The 16,934-nt window shown below is 40.1% G+C and overlaps 1 protein-coding gene across 2 annotated transcripts in view; it reads right to left on the reverse strand.

Moving 5' to 3' along the window:
• Window positions 1-16,934, reverse strand: part of pth2ra (parathyroid hormone 2 receptor a) — a 70,996-nt gene that overhangs the window by 42,965 nt on the left and 11,097 nt on the right. For both annotated transcript variants that reach the window (XM_086267023.1, XM_086267022.1), the window contains exons 2-6: window positions 15,866-15,971; window positions 13,888-13,998; window positions 13,091-13,215; window positions 9,401-9,498; window positions 3,200-3,383 (exon numbers count right to left, since the gene is read on the reverse strand). In XM_086267023.1, the coding sequence (XP_086123149.1) occupies window positions 3,200-3,383; window positions 9,401-9,498; window positions 13,091-13,215; window positions 13,888-13,998; window positions 15,866-15,971 (624 nt within the window). The remainder of the gene's footprint in view (window positions 1-3,199; window positions 3,384-9,400; window positions 9,499-13,090; window positions 13,216-13,887; window positions 13,999-15,865; window positions 15,972-16,934) is intronic.

The raw sequence follows: 16,934 nt of genomic DNA on the forward strand, positions 1-16,934 counted from the left end.
TGAATGTGGGCAGCCCATGTCAGGTCTGAGGAGATGTGAACACCAAGATACTTGAAGGACTGCACCCTCTCCACTGGAGCTCCATTGATGATAATGGGCTTGTAGTCTCTGTGCTGACCCCTTCTGAAGTCCACCACCAGCTCCTTGGTCTTGCTGACGTTCAGCTGGAGGTGGTTGTCCTGGCACCACGATGCCAGATTCTTCACTCAGTCCTGCTACAGTCCAGCCTGTGCATTCACTCGGGGACCAAACAACTCCTAAGTGTGCCACATATATGATTTGTTTACCTCCACTGTGTGGAGAATAGTTTGACGCTAGAAGTCTGCTCTCACATTCAGTGGGGAAACCTTCTCACAGGGAAGAGTCACACACTGAATTAATGTTTAAAGGAAAAAGCAGTGAGACTTCTCCTGCAATGCAGTCATTGCAGGAGAAGTCTCACTTAAAACGTTACTGCCTCTTATTTTCAGTCTGGGATGTGAAAATAGGACATTTTCTGTGGAAGTGTCCTGCCAAAGGTGAGAATGTGTTTCCACCCATTTCCATATATATACACAATCTTGCAGAACTCATGCAAGTAGATGCTTTATTATACATCACAGGCAGTATGTGATGGTATAGGTTGTGGCTCCGACTGTCTCAGACTCAAAGGCTGAGTCATTCAAGTATTCAAGTGATTATCTCAGTTTCCTGGAGCAAATATGCTCCAGCTACAGGTAAGTGGACTCTAAACGAAAGGTTTCACCTTCAAACATGTTGCTCATCAATGAATATTCATTGTATTTCCTTCTGGAACTTTACGTTTTCTTACCAGATCACCTTATTTAATCATTTAAATTAACAATAACTGATAATTTATGGGACAGGGGTGGGATTAAATAAGTGTATACTTCTTCCCACTCCCTTTCAACATGTAAATTAATCAGAATGTTTTTTTGTATGTAATTTGTATAGTATATTTTTTTTCTCTCATTTCTTTTCTAAATGTACTTGTATATTGTTCACATGTTGAAATAAATTACCAATCAATCAAAAAAAAAAAAAAAACAAGCTTATGAGGGTGGAATTGCTCCTCTGAATAATATGAATACATTTAAATAACTAAATCAGCTGGTACAGTAAGTGCAAACCGAATAACTAATACTAACAATGCTGCTTACAAGACTCTAAGCTTTAAACAGGAAAAACAAGCTCTGCTCTTGTTTGCTACAGCAAGACAAATGAAATTTAAATACCAAATACAAGGGGTCTGTAGCTGGGATAATAATGTAGTCTAAAACTGGTGACTTACACAAATTAAATACACACAAATGGAAGAAAACCCAGAATAAACAAACAAATCTAAAGTGAATGCCATTTCTCGTTGCTTATGTGTTCATGTGGCTTCAAAGAAAGGAAGAAAAAAAATCGGGACAAAAACCTTTCATCTGCTCACTTTAACAATGTCTCATCCTTCTTTTCAAGGACAGAAAAACCTGTAACACAGCCAGCAGTTCTGTTTCATGTCATCATGTTATCGGTACACATAAACACCCAAGTCACCTGTTATTAACATCATAATTAGGACTAATAGAGCTGTTTACAACATTCAAATTAACCTACGAGGGATCAACCAAAAAAAAATGGATAAATAAATAGAATTGTTAACCCATCCTCTGAACGTCACACAGGTTGAATGCATCTGCAGTACGGTCAAACCATTAGAAGTTTTGGCGTCACTGTCTACGTCAAGCTGCTCGGGGTTATAACTGAATCAGACTCCATTTTATTAGACATTTCTCTCTGTTTTTGTTTCATAGAAAATTCTCTAAAAACATCCCATCGTTGTGTTCACTGTGTACTGTTCCGCTTCTTCATATTCAGATCCACATCTCCTGCGACATTCAGTTCATGATTATTTTGTGGGGATTTTTCATTAACGTTTTTGTTGTTATGGTGTCCACCTGTGCTCTGTGGTGCTCTCTGTCGTGTTTTATTTTGAAAGTGTCTTGTTCTGCTTCCTTTGTCTGGTTGGTTCAGTCTCAAACATCAACCCAGTGATCCAAAAAAACACAAAACCCTTGCTGACTTCAGTGACATCACCTGATTGGTCAGCAGCAGAGCTTTGACGTCAACATGTTTAAAGACTTCCTGTCTGATGTTAAGGACCTCACTTTGAATCGTGGGACTTTTGCTCAATGTTTTGGGTTTTTTGGTCTCGAGTTCTGTTTGTTTCTTTGTTTCATCTTTGTGTTTTTCTTCTTAGTTTGTTCTTATTTTATTCTCAGTTGTGATTCGGGGGGGGGGGGTTAGCTTAATCTTGTCTTGGGTCTAAATCCTGGCTGCTGCACAGCCGTGACATTGACATTGTCAAATAACCTGTTACTCATTTTTTTAATTCTTCTGATTTTATTTAAAGTTTGGGGTGGTTGCTTTGCCCAAAGATTTTCTGTTCTTAACTTTTTTTTCTGTACTGGATTTCTTCTGAGGCAACCCATGTTTAATGTCCCAGCACTGTATTGTGTGAGTAATTCCCTCAGGCCACTCTGCAGACGTTTGGACTTGGAGAAAGTTTGTACGAAGGCTCAAAATATCCACCAAAGGGTCCTCGCGCACTTGACAAATTGACCGTGGGACACCCCTAAGCCCTCACAGACTTAGCTGGATGATGCTTCAAGTGTGTGAGGGTGGACACTGAGATTAGGTCTGATCCTCATCAGCCAATCAGCCCTGTGTGCATATTTATTCATGTGTTGCCGTCTGTTTTTGTTAGCTTGTTTGTTTACGAGCGCTTCAGCAGTTCTCACTGCTTTCCTTCCTTTGGCACGCTTTCTGATGTTTGAGTTTGTCATTTCTCTTGGATTCATTTTACCCTACTGTGCTTTTTTTGAGGATTTTTATAATTCAATCAATACTGTTTTTTTATTTGCATCTGAAAAATCAGGTTCAATTCAAAAAATAAATGCTGCAAATTCATCCTGTGAAATTATATGGTTGGTGTGAACGGCTGCATTAAGATCTGAAGTATATTAATGTGCAAAATATTTGCATGAATTTTATATGTCCAGTGAGTAAAATCTATTATTCTTAGAAATACACAGAAACAAAATCTGGCTTTGTTGTGTAATGACACCTGATGATCCTGATTAAAGTCACTCATTCCAACAAACACTGTACCACATCTCTAATTTGGATCTTATTTAATGTGCATGGTACTTACATACTGCGACTTGTCCAGTGATGCTATGCTAACAGTTTTTAAGCTGTCGAGCAGAGCAGAGTCCAAGTCCTGCAATCCCGCCCTGGAATACACAACTTTGTCCTTCACGAAGATGCTGACTGCTCGTAGCATGAAGGAAACAAAGAGGTGCATGTGGATGTAGTTTCTGGTGCAGTGAAGACGCCTGCCACACAAGCAAAGACAAAGTTATAAAAACTGCAAAGCATTTCTCATAAATGATGAAATGAGTCCAAGGCTACCCTTGTGGCACTGTTGAGCAGAAATGCAAAAAAGTATAAAAACATGATCTCATGACCACAAACACCAGTAAAGCCGGAGAGTTTAAACGATCTTCTTCCCTCCTGTGTCATCTCTGTAATGTCAGCTATAGGAGTTGAATGTGTATATGTGTGTTCCATTTAACAGAAAATAATCCACCAGTTTTATGCAACATTCAGCCTCAACAGGAAGAGGAGCTGGTGAATAGTAGATAAACAGAGCTGACAGAGGGGACGAATCCTCAGCGATCCTGTCTATTTCTGTCAGAGGAGTGAAACTGTCGATGCAGCACATGCCTGCCCTGTAAATCATCGACGTACAGAGCACCGTGACACACAGGTGTACTGAGTTTTTCCACCGTATGGCCGGTAAAGAAACTGTCAAGGATTTTCAAACTGTCTCATTGTAAGCACGGGTCTCTGGCTATATAACTGTGCAAGGATAAGAGTACGCCTCTGTTAAAGCCAGCGCAGCACTTCTATATCTCTGTTCTGTTTTGCTGCAGTAAACACAGAGAGCATTAAAAACTGTAAAGCCTTGCAAACAAATATTCACTATTTAAGTATTAGTGTTGCTGTCACTGCTCCTGTTGTTCCTGCATATAATTACCATGAGCAGTACAGGAACATGAGGCAGAGAGAGGGGGGGGGGAACAAATCCTTGCAAACTCCTGTTAAACGAGTGGCCAAGTCATTGTCTTCAGGGTTGAAGATGATGCAACTGTTTGGTGTATTTTACTCAACAGTTGGGGTTTGTTCAAACGTGTGACTGAAGCTCAGCTTATGTGTTTTATTCTTCCTTAATTGGATTTTAAGAAGTGGTAAACTGTGGTAGAGAACACCGAGGCAGCTGCGCTCCGACGGACCTTTCAAACATGTGTAGTGTTTATATTTCATGCCTTCACAGTATGATGAATTCATAATGTCTCCACCTAATTTTCAACTGCAAATGTATAAAGTAAGTTTAAATAACCAGATGTTTTTTCCATAATTTATTTTCAAGACAGCAGGGAGGAGGTTGTTGTTGTTGTTGTTGTTGTGTTTGTGTTTTGTTTTGTTGTTTGTTTGTTTGTTTGTTTTGGGGGGGGGGGGATTAAGACACTTTTTGATGACCATTATCTTGTCCTGTTTTACCCAAATATGACAACACAACAGCCATACAAACATTATTTATTATTTATTTTAATGAAAGTGTAAATGACAATTTATATAACCATGTTTAACCCTTACATCAGTTAAACACTGTCCTCACTCCTATATACTGCCATCTATAATTGGCAGTATTATTTCATCATCATCACTCAGACCACAAAACGTTAAAAATAATGACTGCAGACTCGTCTCTGCATTCAAACTGCTGTCAAACATCAAAACTGACTTGAAGTTTCTGATACTTCAAAACAATTAATCCCTGTGTGTTTTTGTTTTTTCCTACTCTGGAAAACACTGCACTGCTCAGCACAGCTGACTGTGGCTTGCATAGGGTTAATGTACTGCAGCTCTTTAAAGGGCGCTTTACATTTTCTAACACACATTGTGTACATTATCACTAGAGACAAAAACTGAGGCAGACAGCAGCGGGAGCTTTGAGGGCTGATAAAGAATCAGAATCAGAGATTTGTCGGCACTTTAAGAAGTCAGAAACACTGGATTTAAGGCCTGTATTTGTCAAACGGAGCCTTGATGGCTCTTTGAAATTTCAGCTGCAAATGATCCAGAAAATGTGCTCTGTTTGAAGTTTCCCTTTTTAAACATGCATCTCTGATCACCTCGGGCACGTTAGCATCTGAAGAGTAAGAGGATGTTTACTCAACTTTCAGCTTCCATCTCTCGCAATCAAATCCAGCAACCCAGTCAAAACTTGGTGTTAAAATCAGGAGGAAGTTTACCTACACACAGGATACCCATCAGTGGTGGCACAGAGCTCATTGTTCTGGATTATTTTTATGCAGAAGGCAGGAGAGGTGCTTCTAAATGGGAACGTGTAACACTGGTGTTGCATAAATGACCAGTTCTTACACTCAGGTTTTAAATCTTAAGAAATGCCGTCTTCAGTTACCGGTAAGTGGGTTTTTGTGTGATATACAATTTCAGGTGGGCAGGGATTTCGAAAAGGTTTTTGAAGTGTTGATGGGATTATTACACCTACCGTAACACGCCATAATAAATCTGGAGAGCCCTGCCAGTGGAACTGCAAAATCAAAGGCAGTTTGAAATGATCGCCTCCTGTTTACTTGCATCTCTCTCAGGTCCATGTGAAACGAGGTTTTCATCTACATCAAAGCTTTTATTTTCATAATTTAAAATATTTCTTTACACTTGTTTGAATCCTCTTATGTAAGGAAGCAAGCTGTTACAGTAAGTCACATAATTTGCAGAGTCTTTTTCAGATGAATGTGGTTGGCTGCTCCGTCTCCAGTTACCGGATCATTAGAGGTATCTTCCTGTTGCTTGGATATAACCTGCCTTCAAAAATACTAAAAATAACTGAGCCCATGATTCTGCAGTTTCCTTTTCAAGGTTACTTAAAATAACATCATTCAGAAGCTGTTATTCGTTAGAACTAATCAATTTAAATCGAACCAGTTAAGAAATTAATTTACCCTAATCAGTGATGGACATTGATAACTTTGATGGCCATTGATGGTGATTTTGAAGATCAGATTCTGTATCCATTCCTTTACTGGTTTCCACAGATGTTCAGCAAACCACTTTTATTCCCAGAGTGCAGAAGCACAGCAGGAAAAAGTCCTTCATGTGGTCCAGGTGAAAAGCTCCACTGGCACCACTTTCAACATTAATAGTGTGAATACCGTGACTGAGATCCTGTTTCTCTGTAAACTTTAATCTTCTACTTTATTCTAGTTGCTCCGTTTCTTTGCCGCTTAACTACTCCCTCAGTTTTCATTCGATTTTCACCATTCAAATTTTAAGCTCTTCTGCTCATTCTGCTAATGCCAGCTATATCTTTTGGTGCTGATAACTTTTATACTTTTTGAAATATTAAGCTTTCTATGTCATTTTTGACTCATTTGAATGAATGGGACCACATTAGCAGTGTGATCACCAGGTTAGCTTGCCGGGCTGAGCTGTGTTTTAGCTCAGTGAGATGAGCAGCCGTTTTCAGAGCAGGAGGGTTCGAATCCCGCAACATTTTTTTCAGTAAACACTTTAACTTTTTTAACACTTTTCAGAACAAATTTCAGCTTCTACACCCTTTTCAGCAGAAATTTTAGCTTTTTCACCTCTTTTCAGCACAAATTCCAGGTTGTTCAGTGGTTTTCTTCACCTATTTTCAGCAGAAACTTCAAGTTCCGCTCTTTTCAATTTCAATTCAATTTCAGCCTCTTCTGCTCTTTCAGCAGAATTTCAGCCTTTTTGCCTGTTTTGAGTATACAGTTCTGCTTCTTCACCTCTTTTCAGCACGATTCAGCTTCTTCGGGACCCTGCACATTTTTTCTCTCACCATATCTGTCTTTGGGACAAGAACTAGTTTGGCTCAGTGAGATGAGCAGCTGCCGTGAGACCTGGTGGTGCAGGTTCAAATCCTACCTGTGGCTGTTGTCACACGTCTTCTCTGCTTGCACTCAGTGTGCTTTATTGATATTGTTCAGTGTACCCTTTCAAATACAACGGTTTTCAGCAAAGACTTCAGTTTCTACAAAGTATTTTCAGCAGATAGTTCTCCTTCTGCTGTTTTCAGATTCCACTACACGGCATTCACACTGCATTTTCGCAGGAAATGCAACTTTTTCTAGATTAATTTCTTAATTTAAAAAAAGAAGAAGCTTGGAAACATATCCAAATAAAAACTACTACAAAACCACTATTTACAATTTCTTTTGGATGACATCTTTCTTATGTATTTGTGTTTTATCTACAAGGCCGTTTATTTTTCTTTATTTGGATCACAAATGTAAAAACCTGTAGCAGTCATGGATAAATGCCGGGGTTCTGGTCAGAGTCAGTCTGACACATATTTTGTTAAAGCTAGCCATCGGTCCGATCCCTTTTTCAAGAAGAAGGCACAAGTCGATGTTTACAGTGTATTTACAACTTCAACAGTACACCGTATCAACAGAGAGATTGCCCCTTTCACACTCAGTCCCACCAAAATCTAATTCTCAGTCTTTCCAGCCAGGCTGTTTGCAACAGTTGGCATGGTATTGACTGCTTACCAGGATCCAAGCTCTGTGCAGATGGCGATGCAGGGAATGACGAACTGGAGGGGAAGTGTGCACGACTTTGTTTTGAATTCTTGGATCTGGTAATTAGGGATGTGTTTGCATGACACTACACAGGATGTGACTTGTATGCTAACCTTATAGCCAGATAAGAATGGCTCCCTGTGTCCTTGTGTATATTGTTTAGTATGTTCTCATATTTCTGGTATTTTCTGATTGATTTCTTAATGTTCTTAGTTTGTTTATGATTGTCCAGTTTTTTATTCCTGGTTTATAATAAGTGTCAGTTCCTATTTTGAGTTTTTCTTGCACCGTTCCTGTTGAGGAACACAGGATGTCTTTGTGAGTTTCATTTACCTTTGCAAAGGGGTCAAACAACATGCCAGTAGCCTGCATTTTGACCAAGAGGGACTGCAAGCCTAGAATATTTATACAGACAAGCTATCTTTCTGCCATGGTCCGAGCGCTGTGTAATAAAAGATAACTCGTACATCAACACGTGGTATTTCTGAAAGATTACATGGAGACAGAATATGACAGCATGTCAGAGCCTTTCATTCGGCACGGTCAGCTTGACCCGGAGAAGCAGGGGTCTTAAATTTTCCATTATGTTCCTTCAATCTTTCGTTCTTTGTCGTTTGTCCCTCTCATTTCCCAACGCTTATACATTTGCCCTCTCTGTTCGCCCGTGCCTCTTAATGTTTCAGTATCTGTGTCTAGTAGTTTTCTATTTCCTCTTTTATTTTCCAGCCTGATTTCCCTTCATGGCATTGATTAGTTTTACTTCCACTTTGTGTTTATCATGATTGAGCTCACCTGTGTAATCCCCCTCACCTGTTCCTTGTGTGTATTTATAGTATTTGTCTTCTTGCAGCCTCCCTGCATGTTTCCCTCTCTGCTCTTCTTGGCTTTAGTTACTTTGCATTTTGGACTCTGTTCTCTTTTGGATTTGTTATTTTTGGGCTTTGATGAGACACGGCTCACATTTTTGTTCTGTCCATTCTGCCTCTGAAAGCTGCGTTCTGGGTACTCATATCTACGCTCCAATACGACAGGACAAAGTAAAAAATTTACATCAACTGTCGAAACTTTCAAAAATGTGGCTGTGGTTCTAAAATAATTGCTAAGGGAAAATCTTGGCTCCTGAAGGTCAGTTTTGCTACATCTACTGCTGCACTGCCGCTGAACGTCAACACTGCACATAAAATGATCTCTACTTGTCTCATGTGGACATACAGATGAGTCATTATTTATTCTGCTAATCTCTAACATGTCCAGTAGAGTGGATGTGTTTTAGTTTAGATCTGTAATGAGCACATCTTACATTTCCATATGCAGATGTGTGAGACGGCAGCGTCCCCATCACCACACTCTAAATTAGACTAATTAGCATTCTGCCATTTGAAGTATACTCAACTCTGCATCCTCTAGATGTGGTTCGAAACGGTACATGAGGCAACAGGACACAAATATTCCAGCTGACAAGGGAGCTGACAGAGGCATCACAAGAATATAAATATCCCGGCTGCTGGGGAATTTTCATAACCTGTAAAGTTCAAGTCAGTAAGGCATTAAATGTTGCTGTTATTTTTAAGTTCCTGCCACCGCTGATTTTCAGAATCCAAAGCAGGATGTGCAGCAGGAGTCCGGCTCCCACTGATGTGTTTTCTATCTGCAGAAGCTCAGATTTGACAAACTGCAGTTTATGATTTAAGCAAAAACAAAAACTGCTCTCTTACCGGAAGTATCCAATGATCATGATGGCCACTAGCAGAGAGCTGAAGGACACGGCATAGCCAATGGTATACATGACGTACAGCCGCTCAAAGAAGTCTTGCTGTGACAAGAAAGAGAGACATTTCCTATTTAGTCAACTTCTGAACAAGACTGGTACAATTTACACAATCATGACTCACAATGGTATGGTGGAAAAAACGGGGCTGCAATGAGAACATGGAAGCCCAGCACGAATGGAGTTTAATTAAAACAGAAAAATGAGTCAGCATTACATCCCTAATCTTTGATAGAGTAGAAATTACTTCAGGAGTTTTAGCAGCAAATGTAATCTCTACGAGGAGTGGTTAGGCTCAAAGCAGCCAGAAGATCCAGCTGATACCAAAAACAAAAGATGGCTATAAGTCTCTCTTCCTGGTAATGTTTTATTTTCAGAGCAGATGACATCCCCAGGGTAGTGTGGTTGCTTAGATGAATAGGTTGAATATGAAAAGCTGTGTGGAGTGAAATTAAAAGGCTAATTTTATAAGAGAATTATTAATTTTCTTGACAAGATTTTAATTCTTTGTAAAGAAAAATGATGATGGAGGGAAATTAAGGCTGAGCTGATCCATCATTTATAAAGCGACAGACCTGGAAGTCTTTTTGTTAAACACGCTTCAAACTAAATTTGAGATATTAAGCACATGTTAGGCTTATCGTTAAAAAGCTGTACCAGTCGCTCAAAGTCAGTTGTGATTTCACAAAAGCTGCAATCGAGCCAAGTTGGATGAAGGACTCGGAGGCTTGTAGATTTGATTCTTCTATCTAAAGCAAGTTTGTGGAGAGCTTTTAGCAGGTTGGAGAGGAAAACTTTTTTATTTATAAAGTTACTTTTTTTTTTTGTTTTCATGGAAACAGCCCAACTTTCTATAATTCAACACTGAATGGAAGCTTGTTATCTGTTATCACTCGGCTGCAATTTGTCACTCCTCCAAACTCAAGTGTCTCAGTAAAGCAAAGTCTCTGCAGCAGCACGTCGACTACTTTTTGTTTCCTACTACAGTACACCCACTCCTGACATGAGGCATCCAAAGCTGGCAATTAGCCGGTGAACACAGCAGCAGTTAGCAGCTAAAAAGTCAAAATATTTCCCCCTGGAGCTGTTAGAGACGCACACAAAAGACCTAAGAAAACACATGGTAACGAGTCCAAATACTAATGATGCTCCATTTATCTGTCTGCTGTGTGAATATGTGTGTGAATACACTTACAAATGCTGCTTTAAAAGGTGACGTGAAGACATATTAATGTCACTAATGTAGTGTCAGGTTGGATAATCCATTTATTATTCATCTCTGTCTCTCTTCCACAGCATGTTTTTATCCTGTCTTCCTTCTCTCACCCCACCCAGTCGCAGCAGATGGCCCCGCCCCTCCCTGAGCCTGGTTCTGTTGGAGGTTTCTTCCTGTTAAAAGGGAGTTTTTCCTTCCCACTGTCGCCAAAGTGCTTATTCATAGGGGGTCATATGATTGTTGGGTTTGTCTCTGTATGTATTATTGTAGGGTCTGCCTTACAATATAAAGTGCCTTGAGGCGACTGTTGCTGTGATTTCGCGCTGTATAAATAAAATTGAATTGATTAACATCTTATATGTGTAGCAGGCAAAACAAGGAAAGGGGAAAAGTAACTGAAAGTAACTTTTAGATGAAATATGAGAATTTAAATGGCTGTAAACAGACGGATGGCGAGATGAAAACTTCTCCAATTATTGAGATTTTGTATCCTTTTCTGCCTTCAAATGGCTAAAATATCAAAATCTGCAGTTAAAATTGATATTTTCAGAATGAATCATACCAAACAGCACACTAATCACTATGGCGGATGCTAGGCTTTATTGATTAATATGTTTGAGCTTCAAGAGATGCAGACTGTCTGAATGATTACATGTTTTTAAATTTTATTTATTTTTTGGTTGCTTGGAGCACAGTGTCCTCATTTGTCCTGAAATAATTCTGCTATATGATTAGTCACCAGCTTCTGAGAACACTTTGTTTGGTTTCCTTATCAAATGTCTGCTTTGTATTTTATTGGGGGGGCATATCTGGGCGGACGGTACCGTAGAGGATGTAAGAAATGCTTTTTGGAGCTGATTACTGAGTAGAAAATAAGACTGTCATAATCCTGCTGTACAAAAGTTAGCAGTATTTCAGATTTCCTTTAATCATTTTTCTTCTACAACCTGAGAAGGAACACATAATGAACAGCTAACAACTCATAAATATGCAGCCTGTGATGAGCGCCTGAAAGCTGTGTTAAAGGATAACAAGTAAAAAGGGTGAGAACGTGAGCTTCGGAGGATGAGGAGCTGTTTGGTTGTTAGACACTCGAGGTAAGAATATGAAGCTCTGCACCACAAAACAGATGTTTGTGTAAGATGGAGCAGACGGGGCAGCAGATGTTTCAGAGAACATCCAGGCTTATTCACAGAGGTCTGCTCTATGTATGTTTATTGACCTGTGTGCAACACTGCGCGAGGCTTGATTCACCCCTCGTTTATTTACATTCAGATGGGAAAATGGAAGATATGGCAGCAATTTATCGAAACATGGAAACAGTATGTGAGGTGAAAGCACAGTTTGTACATTTTGAAAGAGCTTAAAAGTCAAAGAAATTGTATGGCTGCTTTTTTCTTCAGCACAGCCTGAATGCTGAAATCAGATGCTTTCCAGATAGGATTACACTGTAGATCTAAATCTAATGGTACTTTTCTGCGTTCATATTTTCAGTCGTTTTAACAAGCTCTCCAGCAACACTGGCTGAAATCCAGCTCCAACCCATCACAGAGTGTTACAGGCAAGTGTAGATACTCAGTGTACCTCCCCAGACCTCCTACAGACAAACCGATGAAGATCTGAACCAAATATTTTCAAATTTAGATTCATCACTCCACTGACTTCCAGCCCAGTTGTCTCTTGTCTAAAGCACACATCAGGCGTTCCTCCCGCTTCCCTTCTCTAAAAATGACTTCTTGACAGCCACCCTTCCATTTCTGATGAGGCTTCGGTGAACAGCGGGTGGATCAGCTGAAGGTTCAGGTGCATCTCTCAGCTCCTGCGTCGGGTCTGTGTGGCTCTCAGACACTGTTCATCTGCAGTGGATCGTTTTTAGGCCTGTCACTTCTTTTGTTCTCCACTTGTCTAGTGTCCTTAAAATTTTTAAGAGGCAACAATGCCAAGTTTTCAGCTTATAGCAGCGTGTTGGTGTAAAAATACTATTTCATGCCTGACAAACTGTGTTATCTTTGGCATTTTTCATGGTTTCAGCTGAAGAAACAGGAAGAAATGTGTCTTTGCAACAGGCTGCTTGTAATAAAGTGCCAAAAGATACAATTTAAATTTGGTTCTTTGTTGTCTCTTGTCTGTTTTAGACACATCTAGTTGCTTCATCTCTTGATTTAGGACCTTTTTTTGTTTTGTTTGAATGATTCAAAGCCAGTGTTGAGTTCCTTAATAATAGGGAAAAGGGTGGTGCAGTGGTGTGATCGTGCAGTATGCACCCGGGAAAGGTCGTCAGGCTTAAGTTAAGAGAAAGTCTGGCTGCTTGGAAGCAAAATGTACAGAATGAGGGGTAGCTGGAGACTTTTACTGTATACTCACAATGGAAAACATTTCACACATACAGCTGCAACTTTAATATTTTATAGCGATACTTACTCTCCCATCTTCGTCACTGAAGGGCTGGAGAAAGCGTAAACACTCTGAGTAATTGGTCCATGTTTTGTTCCACTGCTCCACAAAGACCCAGGAACCGTTGATGTCACACTTCCTGTAAGCATGTCCTACAAAATGCCCATTTTAAAAATAAAAAATAATTTCACTCAAACAAAAACACCTTTAAAAAGGTTTAAGTAACTAATGCATAAATGGCCCAAACACATCTATTCTTACACAGGTGATCTGAAATTATTAATCACAATGAATAATAAAAACTACACCTTAGTTCTGTGTCGTGTATAAAAGGGAAAAAAATCATTTTTAATGCCTTTAAAAACCTTTTTACCTTCAATTCATTGTGACTTTCACATCAGGGAAAGAACGGATGTAAATCAAACTATTAATGACTGAATTTAAAACATTAATGTTGACGCTCGATGTGATGGACAGAGTTCGATCCACTTTAATTCTTTAATTTTTTTTCTTTGTGGCCTGAATATGAAGCTGAAATTATTCAAGAATCCTGCTGTAAGGACCAAAAAGTTTCACTAATTATCCACCAAATATGATGTTCCACTTTTCTGTGAAGAACACATCAGAGCAAAATTTCTCAAAAAGCAAACTTTCATCTTGTCCAAGACCTTCAAAATCCTCAAAACTCTTTTTCGGATTGTACGCGCTACCTGAGAATATAACGAGTCATGCTGAAAATGCTTGTATTAGATGTTCGCTGAACAGTTTGAGTTTTTCTTTGCATGTTAAGCTCTAATTCGGTGCTGGAAAAGAAAAGTGTTAACCTTGGTGATTGAAGTCATAGATGTACGATGGGCAGGGGACCTTGGTGATGAGCCCGGGGGAGCCGTGGGGCCAACAAATCAGACCGTCCCAGTCTGGAGGGCACACCTCATCTGCAGTGAGAAGATGAAGAAGTCAACACGTCATCGATATGATACCCTCTGTTTTTCCTATGTGTGCTTGTTTGTTTTACATGCCAAGAATATGGACTTCTATCATATATATCCATTCACATTGTGATGCGAATAGGCTTGTACGCTCACAGGCCACTTTGTTAGGTGCACCTGTTCAACTGCTCATTAATGTCAGCTCGGCACATCATTTAGCCATGTAGACATGGTCACAACAACCTGCTGTTCAAAGTGAACATGAAAGTAGCAAAGAAAGGGGATTTAAGTGACTTTGAATGTGGCATGATTGTTGGTTCAAGAGAGGCTGGTTGGAGTATTTCAGAAACTGTAAATCCTTGAGATGCTTTTCTCAGAAAATGCCAGCAGATCAACAAAGGTCTGTCATCCAGTGAGCGGCAGTTCCTTTGCACAAATGTCTCGCAGATGTCAGGAGAATGGCCAAACTGCTTTAAGCTGACAGGAAGGCAACAGGAACTCAAATAGCCCCTATTCACACCTGAGGTATGCAGAAAAGCGTCTCTGAATATAATACACCGAACCTTGAAGCAGAAAACCACACCGGGGCCGCTCCTGACAGCTAAGAACAGGAAACGGGTTATAATTTGGTGTCGCCACAACAAGACAATAAAAGATTGGAAAACTGTCTCGATTTCTGCTGCGATATTCAGATTCAGAATTTAATTTAAAAACAAACAAGTGTGGCTCCATCCCAGGTCACCGGCTCAGGCTGGTGGTGAAACGATGTGGCGAATGTTTATTTGGACCCACTGTTTGAATCCCACAGCCTACCTGAGCGTTGTTGCTGAGCAGGTCCGTCCATTTACATCCACAGCGTTTCCATCACCTGATGGCTGGGTAACGCTCCGTGTCACAAAGATGAAATCATCTCAAACTGGTTTATGAAACATGAAAATTAGCTCTCCCCAGTTGGTCTCAGAGCTTTTATTATTGATCTCCTTTTTAGTTTTCAGAGCAGAGATTACTGCTGTGCCTTTAATCTCCTAAAACCCGAATTCTTTCATGGTGTGCACTTTTAATTTCTCTTTGTTATTTGGGCTGATTGGGACCTGATGAATGTTTTTACCTGATTTTTGTTTGAGAAAAATGAGATCCACATATGAGGACATTTGTTTTAAATTTCAATAGAACAGTGGCAGTATAATGTCCTCATAAGTGGATATCAGGCCATTGTAGAGCAAAATTTTGTATTTTGGTCTAGACAACCTAAAATGTGATGTCCACATATGTGGATGCCAGGTCCTAGGAGGTTAAAACAGCAGTTTTAAAGGCCCGACTCTTTGTGGTGTCGGGCCTTTGCGGTGGTGACGACTTGGACACTCCAGAATGAGTTTCCTCATTGACCTAAGCTTTTTGTTATGAATTCAGAATTTTAATCCACACCTCAAAGGGTTGATGATTTCAGCTTCCACTGACTGCTTCCCCTGTTACCCAACCGGGTTACAGAAGCCAGAGGGTGTGCTTTAAATCCTGGGTTTAGGTTGTAAGAATCACTTTTAGATACTCGTCAATTTTTTGCTTGCAAAAGTGGAAGCTCCATATACAAATACGACTCCCTCCTTTCTGCTCTCTGAGCACTGAGCATCCTTAATTGAGATAAGGAGTGCAGAAGAGTTTGTGGTCACATCAAATATTGATTTCCTTTTGTTTTAATTTTCCCTGTTTACTGACAGTTGGGAAAAGATGTTTAATCAAAAGTATTGATTCCATTATTTTTGGAATCGTCCTAATTTTTCCCCCATCATACAATTTAAAGTGTTGATGTTTCAGCTAAGCTCAAATGAGTTGAGTGTTGTTTTGCAGCGACTGTATCTGCGTGTATGGTTTGTACCTGTGGTTCCTGGTTCAGTGTTGGAGAGATTCTGGTAGCACTGCATTTTGATTTCATACAGGATGTACATCTGCTCCTGTGCAGAGAGCGGCCCATCAAACCCCATCTGTGGAGCACAGCAAACACGATCAGATCTTTGACCCTGTGCATACATGACTGTAAGTCACCATTTCCTGAAATTTCAACAACACTGGGAACATCTTCCTGCGTGCTGTGGGCCAGACCTGCTCTGCCCCAGGTCTTTGATTTTAATCTTGAACTGAGCATATATAAAAAATTATGTGAATTTTAAAATTAGAAACTCTTTGATGCATGTAAAGCGACTTCTTTATAGGTATTGTACAGGGTGGGCCATTTATATGGATACACCGTAATAACATGGGAATGGTTGGTGATATTAAAGTCCTGTTTGTGGCACATTAGTATATGTGAGGGGGCAAACTCCTCCAGATGGGCGGTGACCATGGTGGCCATTTAGAAGTCGGCCATCTTGGATACAACTTTTGTTTTTTCAATAGGAAGAGGGCCATGTGACACATCAAACTTATTGGTAATGTCACAAGAAAAACAATGGTGTGCTTGGTTTCAGCGTAACTTTATTCTTTCATGAGTTATTTACAAGTTTCTCTTTGTTCACAGCCATTGACATGTCAAAGAGGTTAACACGTGAGGAGCGAAATTGTGTTGATATCTGGTGAACGCAGTAACCAGGTCATTGCAGCAGATTTCAATGCAAGACCCCCTACGAGACCACCCATCTCCCATGCTACAGTCAGCAAACTGCTTGCTAAGTTTCGTGAAACTGGTTCAGTGTTGGATTTGCCAAAATGTGGACGCAAGAAAACTGTCACTAATGAAGAAACATCAGTGGCTGTCCTAGCTTCATTCAGCAAGAGCCCACAGCGTAGCACTCGCCGCATGTCACTGGAGAGTGGCATTAGTCGAACATCCCTTCGGCAGATATTAGCTACTCACAGATGGCACCCTTACAAACTCCAGCTACTGCAGCATCTCAACGAGGACGACCCAAATCGGCGCACAGAATTTGCAGAATGGGCAAAACAAAAAT

Source organism: Aulonocara sp. 'chitande type north' Nkhata Bay, linkage group LG16 (assembly GCF_057382095.1).
Source record: "Aulonocara sp. 'chitande type north' Nkhata Bay isolate Kocher_YH1m ecotype deep benthic linkage group LG16, A_spYH_male_GT1.1, whole genome shotgun sequence".
In the NCBI taxonomy this organism is placed as follows: domain Eukaryota; kingdom Metazoa; phylum Chordata; class Actinopteri; order Cichliformes; family Cichlidae; genus Aulonocara; species Aulonocara sp. 'chitande type north' Nkhata Bay.